The following is a 17,273-nucleotide window of genomic DNA, read 5'->3' on the forward strand; positions in this document are numbered from 1 at the left end:
ACAATAACATCTTCTGATACCACTTGCTCTTTCCTCAATGGCTTTCTTGCATATTCCACTTTTACTTCCCATACAAGCCTATGAGTTACCGACGACTGCTCTTCTTTTCATAAGTGAGAAAACAGAAGCTCTCTCTGAGAGAGTATGTGACTTGACTGAAATTACTTGGAAACCAATGGCAAAATGTCATCCGGACGTCAGTATTCAGTGTTCTAGCTGAAGTGCCTTTTCAAACACAAGGGACTAGAGAGAGTTAAAGCTCTAATATCACTTCGCTAATTCTCTTGTTTGTAATGTCCAAAAGTTTTATGGAATTGAAAGCAAGGAAGTATAATCTTTTGAAAACAGAATATAGAATCATATTTTATTGCCAATTTCCTGCATTGAGCCTAAGAACAAATGTTATAAAAGAAGACAGCAAGCAAGATATTTTACAAGGGGAACTGAGTCCTTTCCGAGGGATGCAGAGGGAAAAGGGATTCGTGGCAGGCTAAGAGATACACATTTGTGATGTGCTTCATTTTCTTTCTTTCGAAAGAAATCAGAGGGCAGATTTTAATTTGACCTCATCAATAATGTGTGACGTGATTTGTACTGTAACATTATTGATAACTAGACAAAGGAGGCATTTGCTCAGGCAGTGGAAATGGAATTGCTGCTTTTTCCAATTCAGAGTCGACGCCAACCTTTAGGGGACTCTCAATTGTGGTTTCTCAACTTTGGCAAACAATTCATGATGTAAACAGGGAATTTTTTTTTAATGAGTTTGGAGTAAATGAGAACAAATATGGCAGCTTACTATTCTTTTTCGAAGAACTTGAACACACAGAGGGGAGAAAGATTTAAAGATACAGTGCATGACTGCAGACCAAACAATTGGGAAGTCTTCTGAATTACTTTGAAGTCAATTAAATAGATAGATTTCTTTCCCAAGTGAATCAAATTTTTATTTGTTGAATTAAAAAAATCTACTGTTCTAAATGGTTCCAGGGTCATTCAATTAATGAATGTTAACCATTAGTGAGCCTATACTAAACAGTCCCAACATTACGCTGTGTATTTTACAGGCATTACTCGATTCAGTTTCTCAGTTAATTCACTGAAATCATTATCCCTTCACACACGAAGAAACTAAAATTTAGGAGGTAGGTCATTTTCCAAGGCCACAATGCTAAATGTTAGAAAATTGGGACTTGAACCTAAGAAGTCTAACTCTTGCAGCAAATTAACATTTTATATTAAAATTACCTTCGCCCGGGATATATCTAAAAATGAAACTGAAATTATAGTTTGGGGTTCTAATATGTAACGATGTTCTAAAGGAACAAAACATGGGGGAAAAGAGGTTTTAAAAGATGATTAATTTTTATAGCACAACGTATTGTTCCTATTTCCAAAATGTGAAAGTAAATTATTCTCTTTTAATACTAATACTATATCAAGGAATTTATATCGCAAATTACAAACTCTCAAAACCTAAGAAAAAATTTCATTTCTGATATACAAGAAAAGTCAGTGGATGCTATTCTGTATGTAGTGACCGTACTGAAAGAATCCCAAGTGACTTTTCAAGGCAATCAACTTAAAATGTAAAGCCTCCATTGCAAAAGGTCTTTTTATTCATCTGTCCTATGACCTTTAAATAAGTCATGCCAATCAAATTTATATTTAGTACATATTTAGTTAGTATACGTAGTGTAACCAGGTATATCTTCTCAAATTAATGGCAAGCATTTACTTGTTCAAATTATATAAGTGCATAATGCTGTGAACATTTCATGGCACATATACATGTGTTAAGTATGTATGTCACCCCTATAAATTAGAGATAAACTTGTGGGGCCTAATGTGTAGTTAATTCCATTCCTAAGTTTTTTCTCCAGAACACAACATAATGGGTAAAAGACAAAAGTAGATTAGTTTTTTAGAGTGCCAAGGTGGTGCCAATTGTTAAGAACTCAACTACTGGCCAAAAGATTGGCAGTTCCAACCCACCAAAAGACACTGGCTAAGACCTGGTGCTCTTAGTAAGGTGATAGCCTTCAACACCCTGTGAGGTAGTTCCATATTCTATTTAACTTTCTCAGTTGGTCAATGACCTATATATTTTTCTTTGAATGCTAGAGTATGTTTCCTAAAATTAACAAGCAAACCATAATCCACACTCTTGAGAATCATAAAGCTAGGGCATGAATGGAAGGCACAGCCCAGTGGACCAGATTTACCAGCGTGCCACAAGCACTAGGAAGAATTATTCTCTTGCCACTAAGTAACACAGAAGCATTCTTGAAGTTCACAGCAGCCTACTCGCTCCCCTCCGCCTCTCATGGGAGGTAAGAATACTTCTCATTGAAACAAAAGCCCACCTACTCAAAGGGGAGGTTAATTATTGCTACATAATTAACCTTGCAAGAAAATTGTTAAGATTAATGAAGCACTGTTTACTAAGTGATTACAAGCTCCCCATGAACTACCATAGAAATAGATTTACAATAAAACCTCCTACATGGATATTAATATCAAGATTCAGTGTAAACTATTGCAACATATAATCTATAGGTCCTAAAATCATATAGGAAAGTATAGGGAAGTCTATGTATTTTGCAAACATTAGAAAAATTAAAGGAAGGGAAGGCAGAAGAAGGAAGAAATAGAATGTAGGACAAGATTTTACTTTTCAGTGTGAACCACTGGAAATACTAAATGAATATGATGAACGCACTTAGGTTGGTGGTAAGGTTGGTGCTGCTAAAGATTAGTCACCCCTTAATCTGGGTACACTTGCAAATACTGGGAAACCTAAGTAACTTTTTGAGGAAAAAAATGTTGAAGATGTGGTCATTTGTCATGTAAATACAGAATTATTGTAGCAATTTCAGTATGAATTCAAATTAGGCTGATGCAAAAATGTGGGTTGTTTCCATTAAGTTTAAACACAGAGGCCCTAGAGCAGTGGTTCTCAACCTGTGGGTCGTGACCGCTTTGGGGGGGTCGAACAATCCTTTCCCAGGGGTCTCCCAATTTACAACAGTAGCAAAATGACAGTCATGAAGTAGCAACGAAAATAATGTTATGGTTGTGGGTCACAACATGAAGTGTATGAAAGGGTCGTGGTATTAGGAAGGCTGAGAACCACTGCCCTAGAGCCCAATGTACACTAGTAAGTGACATGGCAGTGTGCAGTAGTACTTTTGGGCTAGGAAACCAAGTTGAAAACATTGGAAATTTTAAAAATTTGAAAAAATTGAAAAGGAATTCAAGTGGTTAGGAGGAGAGATGGAGAATCGTGGCGTTTACCCTGATGTCCACAGAAGACCCTCTACAAACTGGCTCCAGATAGACTTTGAAAGAAGTGTTCAGATGATTAAGCCTTCAAAGTGAGCCAGGCATAGATGTCTTAGTCAGCAGGTTTGACACAGAGTGGAGAAGAGGGGGTGGTCTCTCACCTCTGGCCTGAACCCCAGTATGGTTTCATCACACTATGGTCTCTGCAAAGCCAGGGAAGAGACCCTTGAGCCTAGCAGGAGACAACCGAGGCCCACCAGCTCGGATGAGGCATGCCAGAGACACTGCAGAACACAACCACACCTCTCCCCGAGAAACCGGGAAAAGGAGTCAGGCCTGGATGAGGGTGGAAGTGAGAGCCTGCACACTCGGCCATTTCGTCAAGCAGTAACAAGGCATGGAAGAAAATTAAGCATACCACGTGGGCCATAGGAACTGACAAATTGTGAATTTTGTCCTGCGGAAACACCAGAAAAGCAAAAGGACTGTTCTGATGTATTCTTAGTGATCACAATACTGAAAATATTAGTTCCAAGGAGGAAGAAAAAGTCTATAAAGTTAATTCTAAAATGTCGCTCCATATAGAGGGGCTCTCTGATTTATAGTTTTATAGTGCTTTTCCAGGGTTACCTCTGAGACCAACAGAGGAAAAATTTTTGGAGAGACTGATTAAATAGAACTCTGGTCCTTCTGTCCACATCAACAGAAGCAACTCTAATCTTGTAAATCTTTTAAAAATTATTATTATTTTTAAATCATTGTATTGGGGGCTCGTACAACTCTTATCACAATCCATACATACATCCACTGTGTCAAGCACATTTGTAAATCTTTTTAATATATTGGCTTTTACTTAGGAAGAAAAATGCTCCACTTCTAAGAAGCAGCAGGAAAAAAATTGGTGAAACTTACATCGCGCGCCTTTTACTGATTTCTTTCTCCTTCCTTAGCTCTTACTATTGAGTGAATCAATGTCAGCCCTGCTCCCAAACTCCACGACTTCATGTCTGTGGTTTCTGTGGCTTCAGGAGGACAGCTTATTTCATATTTATTATGCCCAGAACGCATTTATACCTTTTATAATCCATTCAGCACCTAGATATGGCCACCAGAAAATTCCAGGGAAACCACTAATCTACACTAGTCATAAGCTTATTAAGAGAGAGAAGTAGATTCTTCACATATACAAGCACTACGGTATTAAAATACTGTGCAAGTGAAACAGTGGCATTCTACAGTTACTTTGCATCCTCAGACTTGAAAGTAAAGCTTATGGGGAAATAAAAAGGCCACTGTAATTGGTTAATTCATCAGGCATCACTTAAAAAAATAGCTGCACTTTGCTCTCTATATTATAATAACCAAGGCCAGCCAAAGAGAGCTGACCACAGGGTGATCTATCTGCAAAGGAAGCTGACCTCTCTGGCAAAATACACTGAAATCTCAGTCGACAGATTCCATCAGGTAAATAGATTTTTGTCTTCTGCAGGGATCCTATTTTCCACGTTATAATTATGAATATCAAACATTAGAAATGTCTCTAAAAGCACTTATGGTACACAAAATGTTCGTTATGAATTACCTGTTCAGAAAAATCCTAACATAATCTATTTCAACAGGCGTTCAGAAAGAAACGGTTAACCATGTCTTTATGGGGGTGGGTAGGTGCATTTCCTGTCCTCTTATTTCTCTCATGACCTGAAGAGCAGTCAATACAGACACACTAGACCAAACCAAGCTCACTGCTTTAGAATGACACCAAAGGTAGGGTAGAACTGCCCTTTTGGGTGTTTTCCAAGACTTTGACTATAAAAGCAGCCAGCCCTGTCTTTCCCCTGTGGAGCAGCAGGCGGGTTCACTGCAGGCTAGTGGGCAGCAGCTCTGTGCGTATAGCCTGTTTGCCACTAGCACCACCAAACCCACTGCCAGGGAGTTAACTCTGACTCACAGCGACCCCATGGGACTCACAGAACCGCCACGTGGGTTTCAGAGACTAACTCTTCACAGCACAGAGTGTCTGGTGACCTTGTGATTACACCACCAGGGCTCTGGTGACTGATTCTGCATGAAGGCTACTGTCCGTAATAAATTCATAGTAACAGTTGACACACACGACAAAGCCAACGTCTTCATTAAAACCAACAGTAATGATTTCTTTATGTACTATTAAAAAAACAACAACCCACTGCCATGGAATCGATTGCAACTCACAGAAAGCCTACCTAATAGTTCCAGGCCCTGACTCTGTAGGAGAGCAGATAGCCTAAACGTCCTGCATAGAAGTGGCTGGTGGATTTAAGCAGTGAACTTGACGTGAGTGGTCAACGTATTCCAACAGTATCATTAGGACTCCTTAATGTCCCATTAGGAAACTAAAGAATATTAGACATGTTTTTTCTCTAAAGCAGATTCTCTAGCAAATAGTGATGAAATGAAAATCCAAGCTAGGTCTTGCTAAATCATTTTAGTAATTCTAGTCAGACTTGAACTTGAAACACATAGCTCTTTAAATTTAATGAGATTAGATGGAAAATCAATAGTTTTTTGAGTCCTCTGCCACATTTTTTTGAACATACACCAAATAGAACAAAAATATAATGAATGGACACTTTAATTTGTAGAGACCATTCTGCATTAAATAGTACAGCAAAATATAGTCTTGGATCTCATTAGTGCACTGACTGAATATCAAATTTTTTGTTTTTGTAGTGATTAATCAAACAGTCCTAAATGACCATGCCCATTTTACATTAAGAGACATATTACGTATAAATCCCATAAAGTTATGTTCATAGGAAACCACCTTCCAACATTTTTATGCAGATTAGAGTTCTATTAATCAGGTAAATTTTGGACTAGATAATAACCAAAGTCCCATATAAATCTGCATATCTATGATTCAGATTCAAGTGCTCCAGAAATAGGGGAAGAATCAACATCGCCAAAATTGTCAAGCTTCATTTGAAACAATTTATATTAAAAAATTCTTAGAGAAAGGAAGATGGTGTTTTTCTTTTATTTTCTTAGGTGGGCTACGTGGATAAAGTTTCCCTCTAAAATATGTTTTATTGAAACAAGTTATTAGTATTTGATATGCAAGCATAGACTTTTTTTTAATTTTCCATTAAGAAAAACACCTCAAAAGGGAAGCACATCAGTAGAAATAGTAAATAAATACTGCATATTTAAAATTCTGCATCTGCTGTGAGTCAGAAATGACTTGATGGTAGATATTTTTTCTTTTTGGTTTTATAAATTACCCCAGAGAACAAATGTTTCGGTGACATTTCTATCACGTCAACATGTCGTTACTGGGCACCTTCAAGTCATTTCAGGTAGCAGAGTACGAAGAGCCCCAGGGTCTTCCAGGCTGTATTTTATGGGACAGGCTGGCGGGGCTTTCCCTAGAGGGGTCTCTGGGGGTGTCTGTGCCACCAGCCTTTTAGCAGAACAGTGTTTAAGTGAGTTTAACAAAATTATTGTTTAAAAAAAGTAAGTTTCTCTCATAGACTCAATTTTCTCAATGCTTTCATTGTGTATGAGTCCATTTTAATTGTATTTAAAGGGTTTTAGTTTGTTTGCATGAGTATTGTCCTGTCTTTTTCATGTACAGTCACATTCTTTTTTCCTAAACAAATCTCAGTCCCGAAAAGGACTTAAATCACCCCAAAGAGATGATTTGAGAATATAACATCTAGGATTAGTTCTGTCCATGGCTTGGAACCAGTTAGAACTGATTCAGTTCGGGTCCTCAAGGTGAACTAGGAACAGACACCAATGTGCAAGCTGTAGGTCTACTGAACCCACAACCAGATTTGGAAACATGGCAGGCAGAGCCTCGCTATGGGAAACTCAGAACCCTTTCAGAAGGTCACATTATTACCAGGACTGTGGAAAACCAACCATGTTCAAAGTAGTAAAATTAGCTGTCATCTCTGTGCAGGGCACTATTGTTTGCAACTCTGCTGGTCAAGATAGGTAGTTGCTAAGCAATGCCCGTGGCGCCTTTGTTTTCCTGAATAGAGATTACACTTCTAGGGGGACACTGATGGTACTTTTTCTGCATTCCCATGTATCGTTCTGAAACACCCATATTTTACTGACTGTACACCGTCTACCTTCAACATCCATGACTGATACGTGAAGAGTCAATTCAAAACCCTAGACCTTTCATTTGATAAACAGAAACCGAATGGTAAGCATTTGTCTGCCGATTTGACAATGCATTTCAACAGAATGAATTTGAGATAGGAAAAGTTGGGATGAGGAAAAATGAACATAAGCAGACATATTTCAGGTTTCAGAAATTCAGACTTTCCTTCATTAATTTTCAGATAAACAGTCTCATGCATGTCCCTGTATTTACTATGCATTTCTTACATCCTGTGAAATGCAGAAATGTATTCTTTATCAACCTTTTGTAACGAGATAACCAGGCCATTCTCTTCATGTGAGTTAAAGCCCAAGAAGTTAGTTAAAAGATAACTGAATAGAGCATCTTATAGAGTCATACAGCTACACCATTTTGCACAATTGTCCTGCTTTAAGCAAAAGCAGGATCTCTGAATGAGAACTGTTCCTGGGTGCCCTACAGTTGATGGCAATGCTTAGCAGGCCTCTATGCAGAGTAGCAGTGGTCTGCGGGCTTTCTAGGCTGCAGTCTTGAAGGGAGCACACCTTGGAGGCCAGATCTTTTCTTCTGTGGTGTCCCCACTGCGGGGAAGCCACAGGCCTTTCTGTTGGCAGAAGGCATAACCACTACATGGCCAGGGGTCCTCAAATAAGCACCAGTAGATTATTCTGAAATGTGAGCACCTTCGGAAGACTCTTGGGGCTCACTGATATATAATAATTGATCACAATTCATTAAAATAAGCTCCAGCAGTCATTTTGGTTCCAAATGGATGAATATGCACTATTTCAAAGCATTTCACTTTCAAAATGGATCTCAAAACAGAAATTTCATTTTGAAAAATACAGCAAACACTGAAATATTTGAAACTGTTTAACTCAAATGATTTCCAAGTCTATCTGCAATGACACCCAGAGGACAACTCCCCCGGGCTGAGATGACTCATACACCACTGGCTGGATCTGTTTTGATGTATTAGTCATGCCTCCATCAACACCAAGGTATTGAGAGGCTACCTTTTCTTTATGTAATACAAAGTATTCAAAATGCTTACAATCTTCTTGCTAAATGCCCTACATTCCTAGATGATTTCAAAAAAATTAAATCACCGTCAACATCATGATTGAATATCAATTCTCCATGGTTTTCAGCCAAAATGCATGAATGAAAGAGTATTTAAAAGATGACTTGATTAGAGAACAACCTTTTACATTTACATAGACTAATAAACTGTAAAAGCTGGGCAAAGTCAACTAGATACACTAAGGAAAATACGTAGAATCTTCACTATTCCAACTATAGAGTATATCTGTGATAAATGCTTGCTTCACAAAGAAATGCTATCTGCAATTTCTTATTTAGTGAAAAATGCAGCCGTTTGAATTCATTTCCCCTACCACACATAGGCTTGGGGTATTCTGTGCTTCAAGAGGGAACCGAAAGACTCGCAGCGCTAAAGCATCATTATGTCTTATACTTCAAACAATTTCACTATCAGCAACATACGTCCATTTGAATTTCACAGACGAGCATTAAAAATTGAAATTCTTTACTGTTATTTCTAACTCAAATTCTCACCATGTCCCTCAGATTGGCATTCATTGAGTAAAGAGTGTCTATCCACAAAATGTCACTACCCAAGCCAAGTACTCAGTATGCGTGTAATCAGTGAGGAGCATTTGAATAATGGTGGATCAACCAAGAAAAAAAAAGTCTTAACACCTGTGATGGCATCCTTTTCTCCCAAGCCACCACACATTGCAAAGTAATTGCCACACTGACATGGTTCTCAAAACCCTGAAGACCCACCCCAAATGACATCTAGCTTCACAGTTACCAGTCAGCTCTCTTTGCTGCCCCATTCCTGCCCTCACCCTCATCAGCCAAAAGCAATTACATCAAACACCTAGCTTTAAATCTAAAACAAAAATGGAATCAAGAGTAAAGAAAAATAGTCAAAAATGATGAAGCCCTACACAAGCTTTTTTTGCAGTTTATTATTTTTAATGCTGGCTTTACCCATGTCATCATGTCTACAATATTTGTTCATATAAAATTCTATATTGGTTATAAAAAGCAATAAAAATGGTGTTAAGCATTTTATAAGGAATCGTTATGATGCAGAGGTCTAAGATATATAATGTCAGTTGATGAGGAATTGCTTTTATTCACTCAAATTAGGAATTATTTTTAGTCACAAAAAATCCCACAAATATTGGGAGCAGATGGTAAGGGAAAAGAAAAGGCACTGATATTTACTGAGGGCTGAATATGATTTGAACACTTTGATAAGTAGTTCACACATACAATCTATGGTGGGTATTATTCACATTTTATTGGTCAGTCTGGTGAAGCCAGTTGAAAAAGATGGAACTATCTAGTTAAGTCATCCTAGGAGCTCAGGTCTCTCTGACACTAAAACAGGCTTCCTTTCAGTGAGGTGACACACACAGAAAAACTGAGTATCATTCGGATTTCTTATTAGTTAATTGATTGGGAAGAACTTTCCACAAGACTAGACAGACAGTAAAATATCCCAAGCTATTAATTTTACTAGTTGGGTTTTTTTCACTTGTAATGTTATTTCCTGTTCTTCATAACCTAGTCTAAGAATAGAAAAATGCTAACATAGAGTAACAGTTACTATGTAGAGAAAGAATCATTCAAACTCGTTTCCCTCTGGTTCAAAATCTTAAAACTCAGCATATGATCTTTTGAATACAGTAAGAAAATTTAATTTTTTTAATGAAAATGTATTTCTGATTCAGGAGATGGATGCCTTTCCTAATATATGCCAGATGAATTCTTTTTTTAAAAAAGTGTAATAAAAGTAGCTCTCTCAAGAAGTTTTTTTTTCATGTAACAATAAAATTGCTTCTATCAGGAAGTAAAGGCATGCTTGAAGCTAGAGCCCAAGTTCAATCCCCCATGTCACTTTCAGAAGAAAACTAACCTTTAACACGTTTGCCTACAGCGATCTTAAAACCTTACCAGACACATCTCTTGGCCCAATGGTACATGTGTGCCAGAATGCACATATGCATACTTACATTTAACTCAGGTTTTCATATTTCTCTTAGTTTATTAAAATTATTTACCTTAAAAAGTAATCCTAATAGAATTTTTCTATATTAAACACTTTACATGCAAGTTATTTCCTAAATTGTTTGGGAAAAAACAAGATAAAAATGAGAAAAGAACATTCTTGACTAAGCCTACAATATTAGTAACAATCAATCAGTACTATAGTTATACAGGGCGAATAACAGAAGCACTAAACTTGACATGAAATTGTATCCTTTCCTCTTTCTTGGAAAGAGATTGCATATGAGAGGGCTTTTAAAAATCTGTAGGAATCTTCCAGTATCTTTTAATCCGACTTTTCCAGGAACTTTTTGAACTCCTCTCCTCTTTGTCCTCAAATTGTGGAAGGATTTGGGAACTATCATTGCTATAGAAGTAATGACAGACCAGAAAAAAAATGAGAAACGTTGAGAGACATGAAGATGACCAAACAGAAATTTGCAAACTTTCTAGAGAGCTATGTATAATACCCAAAATAACCAGAATTGTTGCCCCTCAAACTTATGTATTTAAATTTTTTTACAAAATAACCTTATCACCTTCAAAGTACTCTCTATGATACTTAATGCATTTGTCAAACTGCAATGCCATTCTTGGAAACATTTTCAAACTCATCTGTTTGGATGGCTGGCAGCACCTCCCTTGTTTTTTCTTCACCTCTTCTAGTCCCCAAATCTGTTCTTTCATGTCCCTCTTCATCCTCGAAAACCAAAAATGCTGCAAGAAGTGAGGTCAGGTGAGTAAGGTCTGTAGGGCAAGAGAGGCACACTGCTTTTGCCAAAAACTGGCCGGCTGAGAGGGCTACAAGACCAGGTACGTTGTCGTGGTGGCAAAGCCAGTCCCCCGTCTGCCACAATCAGGCATTTTTGTTGCACCCTATTACACAATCTTTTCAGAACCTCTAAATAGAAAGCTTGATTAACAGTCTGACCTGGTGGAACCAAATGCACTACATGCTGACATTTTCTTTGTTTGGGAAGTAGATGGATGTCCAGAATGAGGTTTATTGTAAGTCAAAAGTTCACGTTTTTTGACATGAGAAAATCACTCATTTTCAAACTTGAGTTTTTCCCATAGTGCTGTCCTTGTAAGCTGTGTTCAACATCACAACAGTTTTTGCAGCATCTTTCTCGAAAAGGAAATAAATCTCACAGTTGTCTGCTGTTCTCTTAAATTAGCCATCTCAGAAAAAAAGGAGGCAGAGCAAAACTGCATCTACAAAAAAATTCTCTGTGACCAGAAAGAACAGTCCCAGGTGATGCCACTGGGTGCACTAACTCTGAGTGGGTTGCTGATGCTTACCTAGTGCGAACATGTGCCCTACTAAAGTTCTACCAGTGGAGCTTTTTTCCAATTTTTTATAACCCCTCATAGATAGCATGTTATATCGATCACTACATTTTAAAAAACTGTATGAAGGGGCTTCAATATTTCATGGACATAATTCCATATTTCCATGAACTTTTTGAAGTCTCCTTGTATACAAAATCAACAATATTTCTTAATGAATCCATTCCTCTTAAAATTTTATTAAGTCGTACCTTGGAAATAAGAAACATGCATGAGTAATACATTAATGAATTTGGAAATTCTATCATGGTAGCCCTTGAGCCCTGAGAAATAAAAGAAAGTGAGAGATGGCTGCTGCCTCAGTGTAACATACTTTTTCCTCTACTGCATGTAATCAGCGGATTCTCATCTTTCCTAGACATTTTTTTTCCTTTTAATTTTGGTCATTTAAGCTTTGTGTAAGCAAATGCTTGCTGAAACCCTACTTAGATTGTGTTAGTCACGTTCAAGACCAGTTTTTATTCTTTTATCTCCCAGTCTTTATTCTAGAAGAAGTCAATGTCTGCTGGAAGGAGAGGAACGTGTCAAGAATGGGGTGGGAGGAAGAAAACAGTCTACTATACTAAATGCCGGAGGAGAAGCATAACCTGTGTAAATGGCAAAGAGGTGGAACAAACTGACTCTGTTTCTTCCAAGAGCCACTCCCTCTGTCTCAGTACTCCTTCCACGTCCTGATAAAGAATGCGGACTCAAGCCAGTTATTTACAAAGGATGGAAGACGGCAAGGGTAAAGAGGAGGATGAAAGGGGGCTAAAAAGTCATGTGGGGGCAAGAATAGTACAGGTAGAAAGTACCAAGGACAAGTACACTGGAAAGGTTGTAAATTGCTTTAAAGTGCTTATGTGTGCCTAAATATGTGTATGTGTACGGAAACGGGTCAAGTTTACACAGGCACATGGTTAGACCTCCCTGGGGTAGTAGAACTCAAGAATTAGCAGGGGCGGAATAAAGAGACAAATGAGTGTGTGTGTTCAGATTTCCTGGATTCTATACAGGGGTACCAATTTCCCTTCACATAAGTAGGGCCATTGATGTCAGTAAGGAACAAAGGTTCTATTAATGCTTATTAAGTGATTTAGATATCCTGGTGCGGACTTCTGTTCAAACTGTTTCATTATGTATTATAAGTGAACTTGTAATAAATAAGATCTTATATCTCATTTTATATCTTAAATAGTCTAGAATCATCTATGCTAATAGTTCTATAAAGTGTAGAAAAGCTCTCAAGAATAATGAAGATGTTCTCATGAATGTTTGCCAGCCTCTGCCCAGAGTCGACACAGCTGAAAAAACCAGGTGAACAGGAATGGTGTTTGCGTTTCCTTAAAAAGTAGAAATATCTATATACGCAAAGAAGTTTCTCTGTTTTGTGTTATGTTGCTTAAATAACTGCCTGAAGCAAAACATCATGGTAACTATTTCAAAAGCCCTTATTGTATTGATTTACACCTCTTCACAATTTCATATTATGAGACATTGAGGGGAGTGACAACCAAGATTGCATGCTACCTCAAAGTACGTAAATTACGATCTTCAATGAGAGACACTTAAATGTATAAGCATGTTAGTTCTTTAACGAAACATCGGCACAATAGTTTACTTTGATCGCAGATTCAAGATTGCATTTGATGCCGTCACTACAGTCACAGTTTTCCTCTCACTGTTTTCAGATTGGGAAAGTCATGAATGGTATTAAAGAACAGTCTAGTGGGAGTCCTATCGTAAAATATTCCTGAGAGCCTATTGTTTCCACACAGACTAATTAAATATAACCTTGTAATCCCAATGGGTACATTCACAATATTTAACATTTGATATACCTTTGCCATTATCATCAGTGTCACACCAGACCGTGTGGAATTGCATTGACTCGGTGCACAATTTTTATTTTGCCAAATCTGTGTCATTTCTAGGAGGTAATCCACATGAAAAACATTTCTATTTGAGGCTTTAGGGACTGATTACAAAGGATACAATGGGAGCCATTAGCTAGAGAAAATAATCTTTGATTTATTCCCCTCATCACTAACAGGATATGTTGACTGTTTCCCTAGTAAACAGAATTCGTTGAGGAATATAAAACATACGTATGTTTAAAGTCTCATTTTCAAACCAAGGATTAAATGCTATCATAAAAAGTAGAAGTAAGCGCCCCCAATAAAATGATCCTTAAAAAAAAAAAAGGCGGGGGGGGGGGGGGTGAGAGGGAGCACACTAGGGAATAAGATTAGATAAGCAGCACAACTCTCTGTGATTTTAAAGTCAAGCCTTATGCATAGCATCCTGGAAACGTTTGATGTGGCATTAACAATTTTCAAAATCATTGTATATCCACCACTGATATGAACAATTATCATGGTTTCCATAAATCCCAGCCCTGCCTTAACCTACATCTCATGACCAGAAGAAACATCTTTTCTCAATGTGGTCCCAGTGACATTGTTTTTCTCATTTGCTGCCTTTCACAGAAAGGCTGTGAAAGTGGGTTCACTTTCTGAGCAGCCAATTCCATGATAGCATTTTAACCATTGAAGAGATTTCATTAAAACAACAACAACAACAAAACTTGTTTCTGGTGTTAATTGTCTTATTAGCCAGTTTGTAAGATCGCATTTTCTGTGTGTACTGTAGCTTCTTATTCTAGGGGACACTAATTAGTTTTAAATGGTGTTAAATACCATCCCTGCAGTTGCAAGGGCTTCTCTGGGATTTTTACTGGAGAAAAGATCTGCTGTAATTTAAAACCACTTTGTTTTCTTCAGTCACAGATATTAGTGAAGGGATGTCCGGTAGAATCTTATGGGTGTTTCGCCCCCCTCACACTGCCATTAGCTTACACTTATTTTCGGGCATATCTTGCCCCCCCCCACTCTCAGTACCAGGACGCCACCACAATCCCTCCCCCCACACTGCATCCACCAGGGAAACCGCAGAAGCTTAGTTTGAGTTCTCCTTGCCTCTCTCCCTCCCCTTACAAAGCCTTGGCTACCCTTAAAGAAAATTCTCCAACAACGTGTCAATTTTATATTGCCCACAAAGGCAACTTCTGTTGGGGAGGCAGGGGAGAGGGACTGGAGCTTGGCTGTCCCTTTGCACAGACAGGGATCTTTGTGGCAATCGGAAAACATTTCCTGCATAAAAATCAACACATTCCCTGGTTGCAGCTTTTGGGAGCAAGAAGGAATACGTATCAGCTCGGTCCTCACAGGAACGAAACCCATCCTTTAACCTTCCAAACAGGAAAGTCATTTTCTCAAAATATGTCACACTTTCTTGCTTTATTAAGCCTAATCCACAATCTTAAATCCTCTGGCATCTCTTCCCACAGGGACTGGGCAAAAGCTATAAATCACTCCAGGACTTTCATTCTTTCCTCCGCATTTCCGTTGCACTGTTTGTTTGAGGGTACACCCCCCCCCACACACACACACACACACAAGCTCATCTCTGGCTGGCCTGTCTCTCTCCGGGTGTAAGGGCAGAGGACCAGGAAGCACGCAAACGGTAAATGGGATCTGAAAGGATCTGCTATTTTTTTTTTTAGCACCAGCCACAGTAGTCTCATGAACTTGACCCCACAAAGAGAGCAAGTTAAATCTGTGTGTTTTAATTCCGGTCAGGCCTCCCCCTCCAGCCTGCACATGACTTCACAGGCCAGGCAGACCCCAGAGAGTTTGTGCTTCCAGTTGGGTCCCATGTGGGGTTCTGCTGACCCAGGACAGTGCGAGCTCACTAGGTTTATAGGGCAAAGCATGTCAAACAAAATCCAGGTGGGGGTGGGGAGGCAATTTATAGTCTCCTGTCTGAAGGTCACTTGGAACCTAAAAGGCTAGTTAAGAAGTTTAAGTTTAGTCTTTGGAGTTTAAGATCAGACTTGCCTGGGTGGTGAGGCTTGAGGAAGCCAGGGAAGGCAAGGGGGGCACAGGGATAGGAAGTAAAGAGAATATAGGGCTAGGCAGGAGGCAAGGGGCACCTACAACTTCATTCCTCAGCACTGTGTACATGGCTGTGCCTGTAGGTCCCCTCCAAGCTCTGCAACCTGAGCAAGGGACTCAGCATGGCAAGTCAAGTCACCCTGCCTCCCACCTCCAATGCAAGCTGTCAGCCACATTTCAGAGCCTTTCAGTCTGCACTTCCTTCTGGGTCGTGTGATGGAGCAATCCCATTCTCAAAGTCCCACCATTAAAACCTGGAACCTTCAAACAAGTTTAAAGGTTCTTTCTGTATCCGGAAAGGTCACAAATCAACTAAATTCAAAGATGGCAATGTAATGGAGCAAAGATTAGTCCTGGGCTTTGAAACAGCCTGTGTTTGCCCCATCCCCCAAAGTCAACACAGTCCTCATTCCCCACCCAGAACATTGTGATCCAAGCCATCACCACCACCACCACCCTGTCCCCCCACTGTCCTTTGGGCACTTACCTTCTTTGGGCGGTCGCTTGACCTCCCTGGTAAGATTGCAGACCTGGGTAGTTTGCAGCTCCTGGGTCAGGCAGCCCTCCGTCTGCTCATTCAGGGGTAACACCACGTTATTTAACAAAACCAGGGACTGGTCGTCGATCCCCCACTCTCCCAAATGCTGAGGGCAGGTGCATTTTGTATACATGATCCCACAGGATTCTGTTCTCCCATTTTCCGACTTTAGGCAGCTCTCCAACCAAGTGCATAAGACATGGCAACCAAACTGGCTCGGGCTCACCTTGTTCAACACCAAAAACTCAAAAAAAGATTTCTGATCTTCTTCCCCTTTTTTCTGTAATCCTGGGAAATCAGTTGGAAATACCCGACGTATCTGAATAAAATTTTTATCATATTGTAGAAAAACGAAAGCATTCTTGGAACTGCAGAGTTGCATTATAGAATGGTTCTTTCTTAAAAGATCCTTTATCTTTTCATGAGAAAAATGATCAAACTGATAAGCCAGGAGAGAAAAGTTAGAGCAGCTAAGGTCCTTTTTGGAAAATTTCAGGTAAATGCTATATTTGGTTGGATCTGGATTTTCCAGCGTCCAAGTGCAGTTTGTAAAGTTTTTGGGAAACATTTCACTTACAGAATACGATCCATAAATGACTCCCTTCACCAAAGTTGAACACCAGAAGTCTTGGGCAGCATTAAATCCAAACATAACCAGGAGATAGGTGGAAAATATATAAATCAGCAGGTTACGAACAGCCTTCATCCTATGTCATTTGGCCTGTAAAAATGGCAATGAAAGTAAAATGCAAGTCGATGCGCATTGAAAAAAAGAAACTCCTTCCAATATTACAGCCAGCTGTTTTCAAGATTTCAGTAAAAACCCCTTTTAAAAAGAAGGGCAGGTGATTTTTATTTTATAATGCCAGGAAACTATCCGCTGCTGTGTGAACAGCGCCCTCACGTGGTCATACACAATGGTCAAATTCTCCACATTTAATTTAAAAAT

The 17,273-nt window shown here is 39.0% G+C and overlaps 1 protein-coding gene across 1 annotated transcript in view; it reads right to left on the bottom strand.

Moving 5' to 3' along the window:
- ADGRB3 (adhesion G protein-coupled receptor B3) overlaps positions 1–17,030 on the bottom strand; it is a 796,551-nt gene extending 779,521 nt beyond the window's left edge. Inside the window, exon 1 of the mRNA XM_075554045.1 lies at positions 16,274–17,030. Within this exon, the coding sequence (XP_075410160.1) occupies positions 16,274–17,030 (757 nt within the window). The remainder of the gene's footprint in view (positions 1–16,273) is intronic.
- Positions 17,031–17,273: the final 243 nt, after the last annotated feature.

Source organism: Tenrec ecaudatus, chromosome 7 (genome assembly GCF_050624435.1).
Source record: "Tenrec ecaudatus isolate mTenEca1 chromosome 7, mTenEca1.hap1, whole genome shotgun sequence".
NCBI classification, from domain to species: Eukaryota; Metazoa; Chordata; class Mammalia; order Afrosoricida; family Tenrecidae; genus Tenrec; species Tenrec ecaudatus.